We start from the raw sequence: 17176 nt of genomic DNA, 5'->3' as shown, positions 1-17176 counted from the left end.
AACAATTCCCAAGTTGTTGAATATGTGGTTATTTAGGATTTTGAATATTCATTGTTCAAAATTATGTTTTGAAAAATTTTATTGACATGGATATATTAAGATATTTATGTTTTTCAAAAGATACAGATTTCATTTTGATAGGAGGAATAAGCTCAAGAGATCTATTGTATATCTTGGGGACTATCATAAATAGCAGTATATTGTACACTTGAAAATTGCTCAGAAAGTAGATTTTAAATGTTCTCACCACAAAAATTGGTAAGGGTGTGAAGTAATTCGTAGGTTAATTAGCTGAATTAAGCCATTCCAAAATGTATGCTTTCATCCAACATCTTTTTCAATCCCATAAATTTATGCAATTTTTGTCAGTTAAAAATTAAATGTAATGAATGAAGAAAAGGTATTTACCATGAATATAATGAATGAAGAAAAGGTATTTACCATGTGCTACCAGAACAACACATAGTCTCCACAGTATCTTTCTCAGTTATAGGTAGAAATGATTTAAAAATACATAAAAATAAACAAGAGAAGACTAAAGCAATTACCATTACAGATCACATTCTGAGAAAAAGAAATTTGAACTTGCCAATTTTTTTTGACATCCAGAGTAAGAATGCAAGGAAATAGTTCTTTTACATTTGGTTTCAGTTGTCCTGTGCTAAAAATATCTGTGAACATTAAATTTCTTTGATCTTTGTCTGTGTAGCTATCACACGCTATAATGAGTCTTTAATTATATGTTTTTGGCATTGCACCTGGTAGGTGAGAAGGACTGTTGCATTTCTGTTGTTCAGTCATCAAATAGCAATTACCCTTCAACTCTCCTTACCCCTGTTACCGTGCAGGAAGATTTATTTAACTTCTCTGCTGCCCATCAGAATCAGATAGCATAACATACAAATTGGATTAGAAAAAAAAGATATGTACAGGTTTATGTGCTAATGCCTCTGTTTTTTTCTTGCATTCAAAGAATTTCTTACCTACCTTATTCATTACAGATAAACTCAGTGTCAGCTCTGTTCCATTTCCGGGGCTTACAGATTAGGAATGTGATTTCTTGGAGTAAGTTCATTTTAATAAAATTCCACTAAACTAAAAGAAATTGGATGTCCTGTGGAGTACATGATAGAATTTTAACTGTATTACTTAGCTTAGGAAAATAAACCAATACATTTTTCTTGTGGAAGTTAACATTTTATTATAGGTTTGATTCGTTATATCACTAAGAAGGCAGCTATAGTAAGTGTCCTAACATAATTATATTTACAATTTCAGATGTAAAATGTGGCTGGCTTTTGCTTGACTATTTGGAATGGCCTTTCTTCTTGCCTCACCCTATTGACTATATATTGAAGATTTTCATTTTTATTCACATTTTTAATATTTTTTTTCCATCAGTAGTATAGAGTAAGACCTTTTCATACAAAAATTTTTAAGGGAAGGTGGGAAGGAAAATATTTCTTATTGTGTAGCTTATTAGACATTTGTACAGATTCAGACTTAAGCCATTTCTTAGACTATTTTCAAATTAATTTAGGCAACTTAAGAAATTGATTTTAATTAATATGAAATTTTTATCCTTTGCTAGAGAATTTTTACTTAAATTATCTCCATAGGGTTGGGGAGATAGCTCAGTGGTTAAGCATTTGCCTAGCATGTGTGAGGATCTGGGTTTGATTCCAAGTACTGGGGGAAAAAAAAGTGCATCTCAACTCTTGTCCTAAGGATATTTTTCTACGTAACTTAAGCATTTACAATTTCTTTTGTAAATATGGAAAATGGATTTGTTTATATATAATATAAACAACTGTAAATAATGCATATTTTATCTTTGTAAGTGGCTCTTAAAATATATATGAATAGCATGAAACAGAGCAGAAATTTTTAATGCAGTGAGAGAAAAAGATGGTGTTTTTAAGAAAATTATAATCTATTATAGCATTGAAGTCAGAACCACCAAGAAATAAAGCTGGAGAATTGACACATTCAATCTGCCTATGTATCAGGTGAAATAAGTGGTCAGTTGAATGTCATGCTTCAAAGACTTATGCACAAGTGTCTAGAAGTGGTAGCATTACATCAAGTAGGTATTTATAATTGGTCAGAGATAGTTCTCACATTAATCCACCAGTGGATTATTATTCAAATATTCAGTGCTATTGTATTTTGGTACTATGTTTACTTTCATGTAGACAAACCTGAGTGAATATATATATTTGTATTGGATTAAGACTAAGTCAGTCATAAAATATAGAAATCCCTCTTGTTGTTTTTCTCTTAATTTTTTAATTAATTAATGGGTATATTGATAGTAGAACTGTCTTTGGTGTTGATTGAGACTGAACAAATTGTGTAATGATGCCAAAAATATGAAGTTTTTCTTGGCTACCCTTTGGGCTACCCTTGTAGCCATCTGTGGATTGAATGTACAGTATTGTTTATGAAGGGTTACACATTGGCTTTAATTACCTAGGGATCTTTTTATTTTCCCAAGTACACATAACTAAGGATTGGTTTTAATTGCATTGAAAGATATTACATTGGCAACATTAGGTATTAAAATGAGATGTTTTTCAGTAAAAACAAAAACAAAAACATCATTTACAATAAACCTTTAAAGTTTCCTCAGCTTTTTGAATTAGTTCTTTCATGTGTTATAATTTTTTACCAACTTTCCGAGTTTCCCCAAGAAAGTCCAGACTATCATTCATTTTATTTGATGTTCCAGTGATTTGAGTTGTAGTATGAGATTACACATGGGAATTGAAGACCATTAGAGAGAAATAAAAACTTTTGTACAGAACACATAACCCTCTATACTAGCCTTTAGCACTGCACAAACAGTGATAAAGGGATGACATGACAAATATTGGACTCCTTCACATGAGACCAATAGCATTTACAGCTTATGGGACTCAGTATAGAATTTTCTAATTTTAGCTTTATCTATTTTGAAAGATAGACGTTAATCTGAACAATCTAATCGGAAGTGAACATGCAGTTACTATGGCTTACTGTGTCTGTATTATGTAGAAGGTACTGAACTAACTTGTCCCCGTATCTTTAAGTTATATTACATTAAATATAACTGAATAATTCAGAGTTCAAATTTCTAATTTACAGATAGAAGGTTGAGGTTTGGGGAAATGGAAGGGTTTTGTCCTTTACATGGATCTGAAGGGAACAGAATTTCACTCACTCCTTTAATAGAATAGTTACATTGCAGAGTTTTTCTCATTTTGTTTTGCTCTGGAGAACTATGGAGGGAAGAATCTTGCTTTCTCTTGGATATAGGATTAAATGAATCCTCTGATACTTTCATGAAATGTAAGATTTTCTTTCCTTTGATAATGCTGATCAGTGTTAAGTGGGCCCTTTAAAAATAATGACCTCAGAAATTCTGAAAGCTAGGGAGATATTTCTGTCTTAAAACTTTAGTGTATTTTGATATAATTCTCACTGTCAAATTGTGCATGAACTATAAATTCTCTCTCTCTCTTTTTTGCTCCTTTTTCACCCCGCACCATTATGATTTCTGTGACCATTCTAAAGTCAGCTGGTCAGCACTGAATATAGTTAGAATTAAATTACACAAAAGTAAATAACAAATTAAAGAAAGTACATCAGGCAATAAGAGGTACAAATATTTAAATTATGAAGTTTATTTGTCTGTCAGTGAATAGATGAAGTCTAGTATGGTTTTAGAGTCCTCTGCATATTTCATAAAAATTAAAATACTTTGTACTGAGTTAAGTGTTAATATTGTTAAAAAAGATTATTATCTGAGTGTGGTGACACACACCTATAATCCTTGCAATTGAGGAGGCTAAAGGAGGAGGAATGGCTAAAGCAGTTCATGGCCAGCCTGGGAAACTTAGTGAGACCCTGTCTTAAAATAAAAAGGGGCAGGAATGTAACTAAGTTGACAGAATATTTGCCTAGCATAAATAAAGCCCTGAATTCAATCCCCAGCACCACAGGGGCTTAATAAAAATATTCTTTAATGTCTGTATAAAATTTATACTGGTCTTTGGATTAGAATATTCAAAGCGTTTGCATTTTGGATTTTTAACATTTTGGAAACTATTTTAATACTAGCTTCATTGTGCTGTTTCACATACATTATTATTCCATTTAATAGTCACAAAGAGTTTATGGGCACTATTCTCATCCCTAAGATTATAATAAAAAACAAGGTTAAGTTGTTTAAGTAATGATCAAAATAACACAGCTAGAATTCCTAGAGATGGGATTAGAACCTAGATCAGTTTTTCTCTAAAGTTTATGAATTTGTCATAGCACCATGTGGGCTCACAGCATAGTTCATTGATGGATGATGGAATATTTTTTGATCCTCAGTAAGCTTAGATTCTAAAACTATAGCTGCTTTCTATATCTGGTAGATATAATCAAACCTTTTGGTATAACAAGAAAAAACTTTTTTACTGAGAGTCATTCTTGTTCCTAAGATATTCATACTGGCTTCCTTTTCAGATCTAATCCTGCTCTCCTTCTTACTTGTACATTAATTCTCCTGGTCTTTCTATTGTTTTTGTTTAGGTGGTTCATTCGTCCTACCTGGTTCCCTGACAAGTGGCCATCTAATCGCAACTTGCATATGTAGCAGGTCAAGATGATTCTCTAACCTAATAGCATAAAATTAACAATATGTATGTTAATACAATAATGTCTCAGAAATTGAGATTATAGTCTTTATAGCTCCACTCCCCCCCCCCCAAAAAAAATCTAAGCTCTATTTTGACTCTATTTATTTTCTGATAAACTTCTTTTCCTAAATCCTGACTGGAAATTTTAGCTGCATTCATAAGATATCTTAGCAATATTTGCTAGATTTCTTAATGAAACGCGGGTCTTTAAAGATAATAAAAACATGGATTATAAAGTACTTAACCTATTTAAAGAATTGAACTAAGCTATATAAATAAATATAATTGTGTCTAGGCATAGATATATAGATATAAAATCAATGCAGTTCTGTAGCAATCATAAATTGTTCTTCATTGAGTTATTGGTGAGATCATTAGCCAGATATTTTTATAGAAAATAGTGTAGTGCTCTTGTTTTAGTAATTTCTAATGATGTGGTTGAAAGAAGTAAGGTCTTAGGAGTCCAATATGGGTTTAGATTCTAAAACTGTAGCTACTTTCTTATTGACTGATGTTTTCCAAGTTACTTAACTGCTTTACTTATCAAGTTTCTTTACCTGAAAGCTGTTTTTAGAATGGCTGAATTGAAAAAGACTTTCAATATCAAGTACAGACAAGGATTTGAAGAATTTGGAACTGTAACACTTTGCTGAAGGAGTGCCAAATAGAATGGCTAACTTGGAAAGCAGTTTTTCTAAAAGTTAAACATGTACTTACCACCAGACCAAGGGATTTCACCTCCAAGTATTGTCTGGAGAGAAAATAAACATATGCTTACACAAATACTTCCATGTGGGTGTTTATAGCAGTTTTATTATTTATTTTATTATTTATTATTTATTAAAACCTGGAAACAATTGAAATGTATATCAACTAATATTAGTAGATAAACAAATGGTGGTATATCCATATAATAGCAAGGAATGGACTGCTGAGACATTCAACAAAATTGTTGGCTATTATAATTTTTATGCTGAGTGATTCTATTGCCATGTTTAATGAAAAAGAACAAATAAAAATATTTATGCTATGTTAAATAAACCTGACATAAAAATCTGCAAACTGAATAATTCCATTTATAATGACATCTGGAAAAAGCAAAACTATAAGGACATGAATCAGGTAAGTAGTTACCAAGGGGTGAGATAGAGAAAGGGTATTGACTACAAAGGAGAATTGGGCAATATTTTGGGATGATGGAAATATTCTGTATCTTGTGTTGGTGATTATATGACTGTAAAATTTGTTAGAATGTTGAATTTTACAGTATATAAATCATCTCAGTAGAAAGGAAAGAAAAAGGTTTTATATTTCAGGGTAATTATAGAAATTATAAAAAATCATTCCTCTTCCCCATGTTGTCTTCTGTTTGGTTCTTCCTTATTCTCTGCTTCTTCTATGTTTCGCACATTTAAGATCTGTGATGAATTGCTCTTTCTTATTTCAGGGCTATTATGCTACAACAAAATTTAGGTCTGTCTGTCTTGATCTGCAGTCCCTATGTTGGACTTTAAATGAAGTCATCAACTTTATTTTTAAAGTTCTGGATGTCTCAATTAGTATTGAATAACTTAGAGCTGACATTTTTATACTTTGTAAAATATGCCAATAATACCTGCTTCACATCAATTCCTTTTTGTCCTGTGGCAGTGGGAGTACACCGTATGGTTAGGAGGATATACAAAGCAGTCTTGGATTCTGAGCCTGAGTTTTGCCTGAGAAAGGTTTCCTCTACTTCTCTGTAAACCATGTTCTATGCCAGTAGTTCTAAAATATGAGCAAGCATTAGAACTACCAGGGAGGACTTAAAACATAACTTGTTCACCCCGCTGTCCCCCTGCTCAATTTACTGATTTTATAGTTCAGGACCCAAGAATTACCATTTCTAACAAACTTTCAAGCAATGTTGATGATGCTGGTTTGGGATGTACCCTAATAAATACTAATTTATACTTATTTTGTTGCAGTGTCAAAAATTCAGCCCATGAATGGGAGCCAACATTTTGGTTTTAACTGCTTCATCATTTCATGGCCTGTGTGTGTGTGTGTGTGTGTGTGTGTGTACATACGTACATACACACAGAGAATGAGACTGAGTATGAATAGCAAACACTTGGGTAGAGGCCATAAAGGCTTGATGTCTGAAAGATTGAAAAATGGTACTGGCAAGAGAAAAAGGAAAAAAGATGTGCAGCTGCACATTCTTTTAATCTCCTGAGTGTCATTATACTACATCATAATTATTTTATCCTTTTGGCAATAAACTCCTTTCAGACTACTATTCTATTTTTAAAACTCTGAACTCTTATTTATTTTTGTATTGGGGATGGAATACAGAGATGCTGTACCACTGAGCTATACCCCAGCCCTTTTAATTCATTTATTTATGTTTAATTTTGAGATAATCTCACTAAGTTGCCCAGGCTGGCCTTGAACTTGTGTTCTTTCTTCATCAGCCTCCTCACATGCTGGGCTTACAAGTGTGTGCCACTGTACCTGGCTGAAGACTCCTACTAGGTCTCCTGTGGCCATCCGCCTACAGTATTCACAACTGAGACTTTTCATTGCCTAGTTTGTAATAAATAGACCCTTCCTTCTCACACTGAAATTTCATGGTTATTTCCTCCCCCATCCAAGATCAATAGAAATTTTTACTGAATGAAACCAAAGTACCATAAACTGCATGATTTGATAACATTCTGAGATGTGTGGGTGACTGATTTGTGTCAAATAATTTCCTAGACCAAGAAAGAAAAAATCCTAATGATTTTAATAACACTAGATGTAACAGAAATATGAATAAAACCTAGAAATTTAAAAACAGTTTGTAAGTGTTAAATTTAAAGAAGTCACAGATTGTTTTTTCTTCTTCCCAAATGCCAAACAAGATATTGACACCAAATTCCAAAGCAGATATTGAGGGCTATCTACATAAATTTGTTCAGAATTCCTACTATGTTAAGGTTGTAGATTATGCTGTGCAGTAATGATATCTGCTGATTATTCTCTGTGATAGATTAAATATAGTATATTATGCTTAGAGCTGATGTCCCTTTATCCCTCTACCACCACCTCACTGATGATTGAGCATCTTTAGAGAAAATAGCTTATTGCATTGGGTGATTACATGCTTCAATTGAATAGTAGCTTACTGCCAATTATGATTACAATGCCATATTGATTTTTCTCCTTTCCATTATGGAAATTAAAGCAGAATTTGTTTAAAATTAGCATCCATATATATTATAGATGTGACTAGTTCTGAAAATGAGCTATTTCTAAATGTACTTTTTTCAGTGATCTGGTCATTCTTACTGATAGGCTCTTATAAATGTAGGTCTCTCCTATGTTGGTAAGCTTTACCTTAGGTAGGGATGAAGTGAATAAAGACTGTGGAATGGAAATATGTGCATGGTTTAACTATTTGGAGTATGAGGCTGATGATGTTGCTCTGTAGTAGAATACTTGCCTAGCATGAAGGAAGCCCTGGGTTTCATCCCAGCACCAGGGGGGGAAAATAGACCATAGATTTTAATCATTGTTTCACAGAAATCTGCTATATATTTATTTTGATGTATGAACTTCTTGGGCAACATGAGACTGCTTATTCTCTTAACTAAACATGGACTACATATAAACTACTATGATAAGTGAAATAGTAGCTAGAAAGATAAATGAAATAATGTACTGTCTTTAGAGAATTCATAACCCAAAGGGGTGGGTAAGCCATGTGTGTCAAGAATCATAATGTCAGTGAGGGTTCTTAACAAAAAGAATTTGTATATTGTTGGAGGACTTATAGGGGGAAGACATTAATAGTTCAAAACAGTCCTTTTGAGCTTTGAAGGTTTATTGAGATGGTGTCGGGGTGACCTTTTCGAAGAAAGAAAAAAATGAACTAAAACAGGGAATTGCAGGTAGGACTATAGGAACAATAATTTGTTTGATTTTATTGGTACATATAGTATAAGGTCTTAGGCTAGAAAGTTAAACTGAGGCTAGATTAGAATGTTGGGCCAAATTATTTATATGTATTAGGTAGTTCAGGGGAAATTGTTGGAAAAAAGACTATGATTAAATGCAATTTAATCTGGCAGTTAACAAAATGAACAAAAGAAAAAATGAAGCTACAGAGACCTCATTTGGGAGTCTCCAGGTATATTAAAGGAAAGGTTAATAGGGCTAAACTGGACTGTTAGCATAGACAACAATAACAAGGAAGGAGGGGGCATTTGAGGAATAATTCTAGAAAATTTATGCCTGGATGCCATAAAGTTAGATCAAGTTCTATTTAATCTGTCTTCTAGCCTCGTACCACACATGGGATTTGATCTCCTTAGTCATTCCTCTCCAATGCACTGATCTCCTCACAGTTTTTGGAGCATTTCAAACATACTATTTAACACCTCAGGAAACAGCTTGCCTTTAATCCTTGGACTGAAAAATTCTTCACTTCCTTCAGAGCTCTGCTCAAATGTTACCTTAACTGAGGCCCTTTTGCTGACCACACACTGAAAAGTAGCATCTTGGTTCTCCATTTTATTTAATTTACCAATTGTTATTTTTCTTCCTTGCATCAATGCACTGATATTTATTATAGTTGGTTATTTGTTATCACCTGTCTCCCTCTTTCTACATGGTTGTCTTCATTAGTGTAAAGGGCTTAGTTTTGTTGTCTATCATAGCTCTGTCACCTAAAACATGCTTGGTATAGACACTCAGCAAATATTTGTTGAATGCACAAACAGAACAAATGCAAAGGCGAAGTAGAGTGGTAGATCAAACAATTATGGAATATTTCAAATATGAAGGATTCAAAGGGTCATAATGTTCTTAACAGAATGTTGAAGAATGGAAGAGGAGTTGATTTAGAGGATTGGAAATGGGAAGATAAATTCAGCACATAAATTCAGACTTAACTATATGATGCTAGTGAAACAACCAAGGCAGTGCTGTTTAGTGGGCAATCAAAAATGTGAAGAAAGTTCTTGGATTTAGGAAAAGATCTCTGAGTTACGCATATACAGTCAGTGTTTGAATCAGTATCAGCAGAGACAACAATAGTAAGATAACATTATCAGAAATGAAAATCAAAATGTCATTATGAATATTTAATGTCTTAAATACATGAATTTAATCATACTTTTTTGTTTGTGTGTTCTTTTTATAGTTGGGTTAACAACTTTGGACATGAAGGTCTCGGGCTCTTATTGGATGTTCTGGAAAAGATTCTGGACAAAAAACTGTAAGAATAAACATTAAAAATTTTTCATCAAAGGGGAAAATTTGAGGTACAACACCTTATTATTTTTTTCTTAGGCAAGAAAATATTGACAAGAAGAATCAATATAAACTCATTCAGTGCCTCAAAGCATTTATGAATAATAAGGTAAGTAGTATTTACTTCTGCCTTTGTTACAAAAGGGGGAAACTTGCCTGACAATGTGAAAGTATGAAACAGAGGAGATAGTATTTATTTAATTTACAAAATGACTTTATGATGCAAATCATAAGTTTCATTGAAAGACTATTTAAAATATACTTTTGTTTTATACAGTATTTATTAGTAGGTATTACAATCATGTAAACATATCAGTCTTGTTTTCAAATTAGAAATACTTTTCTTTTTCTTTTTTTTCTACGGTAGTAGTTAAAGGTCATAAGTTGGAATACTATTTCTATACAGTTTTTATTCCATTGAAAAAGAAAATTTAGTGGTCAGGTTTGACTTGGTTTCTATTAACATCATAAAGTTAATATTCTCTTTTATGTTCAGTAAATGTCATTTATGAGCATTATGGTTTGTAAATGCGATGCCCTCCCCATTCCTTTGTGTGAACGCAGGAACATTCAAAGGTGAAATGATTGGATTGTGAGAGCTCTAATTTATTTAGTCCATCCTAGTTTGAATGGACTGACTGGGTAGTAAGTGTAGGTAGGTGGGGTGTGGCTGGAAGAAGTGCATTACTGCATCATGCCCTGGAAAGGTTCATCTTCCCTGCACCCCGCCCCCCATCCCATCCCACTCCACTTCCTTACTGCCTAAAGGAGAACAGCTTACTACTGCCACACTCTCACACTCTTTCCCCATGGTGTGCTGCCTTATCTTGGGCCCAGAGCAATGGAATTAGCCATCTATGAACTGGACTTCTAATATCATGAGCCAAAATTAATGTTTCTTCCTCTAAGTTAATCTTTTCAGGCATTTTGATCACAGTGACACAAAAGGTGACTAAAACAGAAATTGGTACTGAGAAGTAAGATCATTGCTGTGAGACTGATCTGACAACGTGGTTCAAAAGCCTTTGGAAATGGTTTGTGGGATAAATTTGGAAAAGTTTAGAAATGCATGCTGGAAAGCCTTAGGATATTTTAAACAGAGCTTAATGGATGATTCTGATGGGAACCCAGAAGACCAGAATGCTGATAAGAGTGAGAGCTATGATCTTGAGGTTTCAGAGAAAAATGAAGACTGTTGGGAATTGGACTAGAGGCCTTTTAATGTTACATTCTGGCAAAGGACCTGTGTACAATTTATTTGTGTCCTGAGACTTTATGTCAAGCTTAATTTAAAAGTGATGAACTAATTAATCTGTCAAAGGAAATTCAAGGCAGCACAGCATTCAATCAGTGCACAGATATTGCTGGCAGCTTTTAGCCAGGTTTACTGTGACAAACAGGAGCAGATAGCAGAAGTAAAGTATTTTTAAAACCTGTAGTTTGACCAAAAACATGCATGTACAATTAATGCCAAGAGAGTTGTGCTTGTTGAAGATATTAGGGTACCTATAGAGACCCTAAATACATCACAGAGAAAATAGAAAAGATGGCTTGAGGACATATCAGGAATTTGTATGACCATAACCCTTGTGGACTCTAGGGTGTAGAAGGGAAAGTTCCTTTGAGAAGAGATCACTGGGATTCACTGCTTTCACAGGGGTACCTAGGAAGTTGTTCTCAGCCATCCAGAAACTCAGAGTCTGTAGAAGCCACGATTACACGGTGCCCAGGTATTGTAAGAGCTGGCAGCAGACCTTGGTGTCATCCATGTGGTGTTGGTTCTTCAGGAATACAGGATGCAGCAGACCTTGGTGTCATCCATGTGGTGTTGGTTCTTCAGGAATACAGGTTGCTTACACGAGATTTAAAAGGAAGGCCTGGGAGGCAAGGGAAAGTGTAACACCATCTGTCTATGAGGGGGCAATGCATGAAGCTGTAAAAGTGAAGCCAAAGCTGGAATGGAGACCCTAGGAATTAGGAGATTCCAGTAACATGGACTATCAGCCTAGAAAAGCTTCTGGCTATGAGCAAGCCAGGTTAAAAGATAGCTCAAGTGCACTGTAACTAGCCAGACCAAAGAGGGGAGGGGTAGGGCTGCCCAAGTCCTTCGGAGAGTACATCTTATGGCTGTGTGACTTGCTGTAAGCATATTTAGCGGACTTGTTTGCCTGGCTGACTTTAGACTTGTTTTAGCCCCACCTTTTTTTTTTCTGTGCCTGTATTCCTCCCTTTGGAATGGGAGTGATTATGCTGTGCCACTATATTGGATAAATGTAACTTTCTTTTGATATTTATAGGAGCTCATAGCCAAGAGACCAAGAGTTTGCCTTGAGTCTCAGAAGAGATTTGTTTGTTTGTTTGTTTGTTTGTTAGTACTGGGGATTGAAGTGGGGCAGGGGCGCTTAACCACTGAACCACATCCCCAGCCCCCTTTTAAAATATTTTATTTAGAGACAGGTTCTTGCTGAGCTGTTTAAGGCCTAGCTGAGTAGCTGAGGCTGGCTTTGAACTCGAGATCCTCTTGCCTTAGCCTCCCAAGCCACTGGAATTACAGGTGTTGCGCCACCAGGCCATCTCAGAAGAGACTTTGAACTTCACTTTTGGGAAGTATGGGAACTGTTCAGACTATGGGAGTCTTGGGGAAAAATTAAATGTGTTTTGCATCGTGAGAAGAACATGAGCTTTTGGGGGCGGAATGTTATGGTTTGCACGTGAGGTGTCCTCCAAAATCTCTTGTATTATTGCAGGGATATTCGGAGATGAAATGATTGTCAGAGATGTAGTCCAATCAGTCCATTCTAGTTTGAATGGATTCAGTGAATTTTAACTGTAGGCAGGTGGAATGTGTCTGAACGAGGTGGGTCATTGGACGGGAAGGTTGCATCTGCTCTGTAGCCCCTTTGCTCACCTCTCTGCTTCTGTGCTACCATGAGAGGAGAAACTTCCCTTTGTCCTGTCCTTCCCCCATGATATGCTGCCTCACCCTGGGCCCAGAGTAATGGAGTCACCTGCCTACTGTGAGCCAAAATAAATGTTTTCTTCTCTAAGTTGTTTTTGTCAAATATTTTGGTGTCAGTGATGCAAAAGTTGACTGAAACATTAATGACATCTCTGGAAGACAGCAGGGCTTTATTTTTTGTATAATACCAGTTGTGTAATTAGGAACTATATGAATTTTAGGCTTTTTATTAGTGTCTTAGAAATGATGTAACTTATATACCTACAGGTAAAATACCATTGATTAATTCACTTAATTACATAATTGCCTTTAGATGGCATTCTATAATCTCAAAGTGCCTAATAGAGATATGTAATTATATGGAATCTTGCCATATGTGAAATAAAACTATTAATAACCAATGAAATAAAATTTTGTATTTAAGGAATCTGCAGTCTTTCTTAGGCATATAAAGTTATATAATCATCATATATATTTTATGTACATATATCAATGAAAAATATTATTGGCACATGTGGTAGATGCTTGCTAGTAGACATGAGATTCTTAAATACACTTATAGTGCTGTTTCTGGAAGTTTTTCACAGAAAGATCCCTATCCATATTAGTACAGAATTTTTCAACTGCTGTGCTCTTAGTCTTTGGTTACAATGTTATGCAGACTTTGATGGGTAACAAGAAAGAACTTACTAAATGTTGCTTCTCCATGGTTTATGATGAAACTCTTTTCAACTGAGGGAAATAATGACATAATGGAAAGACAACATAATACTAGAAATCAGGGGTTCTGCTGAACTATACAGAGTTCATGTTTTGCTACTAATAAGTTGAGTGGCCTCTGAAAAATAACTTCACCTCTTCAGCTAATCAGTCCACTCATCTGTAAATTGAACTATAGTACCCTTTGTTCTGCATTCTCATTGATTCATGTTGTCAACTGTCACAGTTTTCTAGGACACCAACTAATTATAATCAGTATAGTCACTAGAGAAAATTATATTGGTGAGATTTTCTATAGAGCCTTTTTCCCACAGAATATACTTTGTTATATCAACACATAGGTTCTTATTTTGTAAGAGTTTTGCAGTTTTTGAAGAACCTGCTAATTTGACTTAGATTATTCTAAACTAAGGGTAAGTTTTAGTTAGACCACATTTATGTCTTGCATGTAGGTACTTAGAACATGAACAATTGGATCATCTAAATTACAGGCATGTGAAACAATAGGGATAAATACATATTCAAAATAGAAAATATACTATTTTGTATTAATTTCACGTGGAATAAATTGTCTAAGTCAGAGGAGGAAACTTTAATCAGAAATTACTTAAATGTCAGTTTTTTTTGGCCCCTTGGAGTTTAGATTACCTTCTGCAACTCTTCTCCTGTGCAAGGCATATACAAATAAAATCATTAAAAAGTAAACCATTATTCCTTAGCTTCCATTTTGATAATATTGCTCTGATGTTTGGATTGGTGGTTTTCCAGATACATGTCTTATATCTTTATATATTTAGTATGTCACTGCATTTAAAGAACGTTTATATAATTAGTGAGAACCTCGTTGCAGAGGTACAGATTTTTTGGGTAATTTTGGTTTAGTTGCTTTTTATTTAAGGAAAGATGCTCCATAGACATTTCATTTTGAATGAAAATTTTATATTTCATATTTTCCTCTCTTTAGTTTGGATTACAAAGGATTCTAGGGGATGAAAGAAGTCTTTTACTATTGGCAAGAGCAATTGACCCCAAACAACCCAACATGATGACTGAAATAGTAAAAATACTTTCTGCTATTTGCATTGTTGGAGAAGAGAATATGTAAGTATTGCTGTACTATATTTATTGCATAGAAAACAACTCTTGAGATAAGTCTTACTTTTAATAAGTCTTACTTTTGTTCTCTTTCATTGGATAACTTGTATTAAAAAAGTATTAGACTTTAGGGAATTTTTGATTGACACTTTTGTCTTGTATATTTATATTGTAACAGTTTTTGGAGATTATGGAAGCTAGATTTAAATAGAATCCTACAGGGGAATTTTTTAAAGGCAAATTTAAAGTGAATAAATAGAATGTTGTCTTGCCAAAGGTGAAGCCATCATTAGAAAAGTGGGCAAAATTTAAAAGTTAGTTATTTTGGCAGTCTCTGTCTCTCTCTCTCTCTCTCTCTCTCTCTCTCTCTCTCACACACACACACACACACATACACACACACACAATGCTGCACATCACACAATTTTATGTCTGTAGTTGAATTGAATATATGCTTTTATTTTAGTATAATTTTTTGGATAGCCTTTTAGTTTGAATACCTATGGTAATTGAAAAGATGAAGTACTTATTGGTAAGTGAAATTAATTAACTTTTCTTTGTTTTTTTATAGGTGTGTGTATGTGTATGTATATGTATGTATATATATGCATATTATGTATATATATGTGTATGTCTATATATATGCACCAAATTTAGCAAGTATTGCTGAGTATGTTTTGGATCATATATTCCTATGGAAATGATATTGAATCCAAATCAAAATTTCACATTTATTTCATTAGTAATTTCAGTTTGTAAGAAACCATTGTGTGAAAATTGAAATATGTACTATGGACATGAACTGAAATATTTTTCTCAAGCCTTTGTGTGAGAGTAATAATTTCAGTTTGATTCAGAGGTGGACCATGCAAATATTTAAGGAAATTTCAATATGCTGACTTTCTCATAATTGTTAGAAAAAATGAGATGATGTTTAGTGCTAGCTGTTGTCTTCAGAACTCAAAAGACAAACATTAAACCTAAAATATTACCTATAATGTTAACTATTTTCTCAGTGAGAACAAATGAAGTAACATATGCAAAAGTAAAGTTTCCCTTGGCTTTATAGAAAAATCAGCTTATACATGAATAAGAGATACTGTTTTCTAGTCAAGTAGATTTCCATAACTTAATATGTAAAAGTCACCCTAGCCTGATATAATTGTTAGGAATTAATTATAATCTCAGGTATTATTTGATAAAAATAGAGTACTACATAGAGGTGCATTTGATTTCAACATCATATGGTATAGTTATCAATATTTTTATCTAGGTAAACAAATTTCTTGTGCTAGATAAGGATGTTTCTTCAATTACCTTGAATTTCACTTTTGGTTTCTTTTTTCTTATTCTTTTATCAAAGAATGTTGATTAAAGTTATTTTTAAAATATTCACTCTGTCCAGCACTTTATTATTAAATCACAGTGTGTTTACACTAGAATAATCTATTAATTGTAGACATCACATTATACTTAAGTGATATGAAGATCTTTATTAACACATGATATTTCAAAACCTGAAAATTTAAATTTGAATGTTTTTCTATCAAGAATTCTTTTGCAGGTATCATCCAGAAACTTTATTTTTCTCAAGACTTTTCTAATTGAATTTGAATTTTCATGCTCTAAAATTATTTAAAGTTATCAGTATTCAACTTGTAGGAATATGTGGACAGTAGCTCAATCATTATATCGTAATGGTCTTTCAGTTGGAAAGAATAAATCAAAGAGATCTATTGTATATTATGTTGTCTATAGCTGATAATATAATCTGTAATTGAAAATAGATGAGTAGATTTTAATTATTCTCTTTACACACAGACACACACACACACACACATACACAGAGAGAGAGAGAGAGACAGAGAGAGAGAGAGAGAGAGAGAAACACAAGATAAGTCTGTGAAATAGTGCAGATGTTAATTACCTTGATCGAACCATTTTACAATATATGCATATTTCAAAATATTATGTTGTACACTATAACTATACACAGTTTTATTTGTTGATGAAAAAATTAAATAATTTTAAAACATGTAATGACATACATAAACATTATGCTCCAAAAGTAAAACTGGTAAGACTGAAAGTAATAACCCATGTTCATAATATATGTGTAAGAAGTATTTTTCATTTCTGTTTCTTTTTTTTCCCCTCTGTAGTCTAGATAAACTTTTAGGGGCTATAACTACTGCTGCAGAGAGAAATAACAGGGAGCGATTTTCACCAATTGTGGAAGGATTGGAAAATCATGAAGCTTTGCAATTACAGGTAAGTTAGTTTTGTCTTAAATTGCTTCTTGGGTTGTATTTAGAGTACTCATTTTGTATGACAGTAACTCCATTTTAACTGGCACTTAATAGAAATGGGTATAAAAATAAAATCCTTCCTGTTAGATGTTTTGTTTGTGAGATTAATGATTTGTTTAATATCAGGAAAAATACTTTCGAAT

At 33.5% G+C, this 17176-nt stretch overlaps 1 protein-coding gene across 9 annotated transcripts in view; it reads left to right on the top strand.

The window, feature by feature from the left end:
- Diaph2 (diaphanous related formin 2) overlaps positions 1-17176 on the top strand; it is an 826282-nt gene that overhangs the window by 205917 nt on the left and 603189 nt on the right. For all 9 annotated transcript variants that reach the window (XR_013154694.1, XR_013154693.1, XR_013154690.1 and 6 more), the window contains 4 exons: positions 9841-9915; positions 9990-10059; positions 14594-14730; positions 16887-16995. Coding sequence is in view for 2 of the 9 variants with exons in the window: in XM_077107725.1 (XP_076963840.1) it covers positions 9841-9915; positions 9990-10059; positions 14594-14730; positions 16887-16995 (391 nt within the window). In the remaining 7 variants the exon portion in view is untranslated. The remainder of the gene's footprint in view (positions 1-9840; positions 9916-9989; positions 10060-14593; positions 14731-16886; positions 16996-17176) is intronic.

This window comes from Callospermophilus lateralis, chromosome X (genome assembly GCF_048772815.1).
Source record: "Callospermophilus lateralis isolate mCalLat2 chromosome X, mCalLat2.hap1, whole genome shotgun sequence".
Lineage (NCBI taxonomy): Eukaryota > Metazoa > Chordata > Mammalia > Rodentia > Sciuridae > Callospermophilus > Callospermophilus lateralis.
Note: the sequence above shows the minus strand (reverse complement) of the source record. Positions and strands in the feature narration are given on the sequence as shown.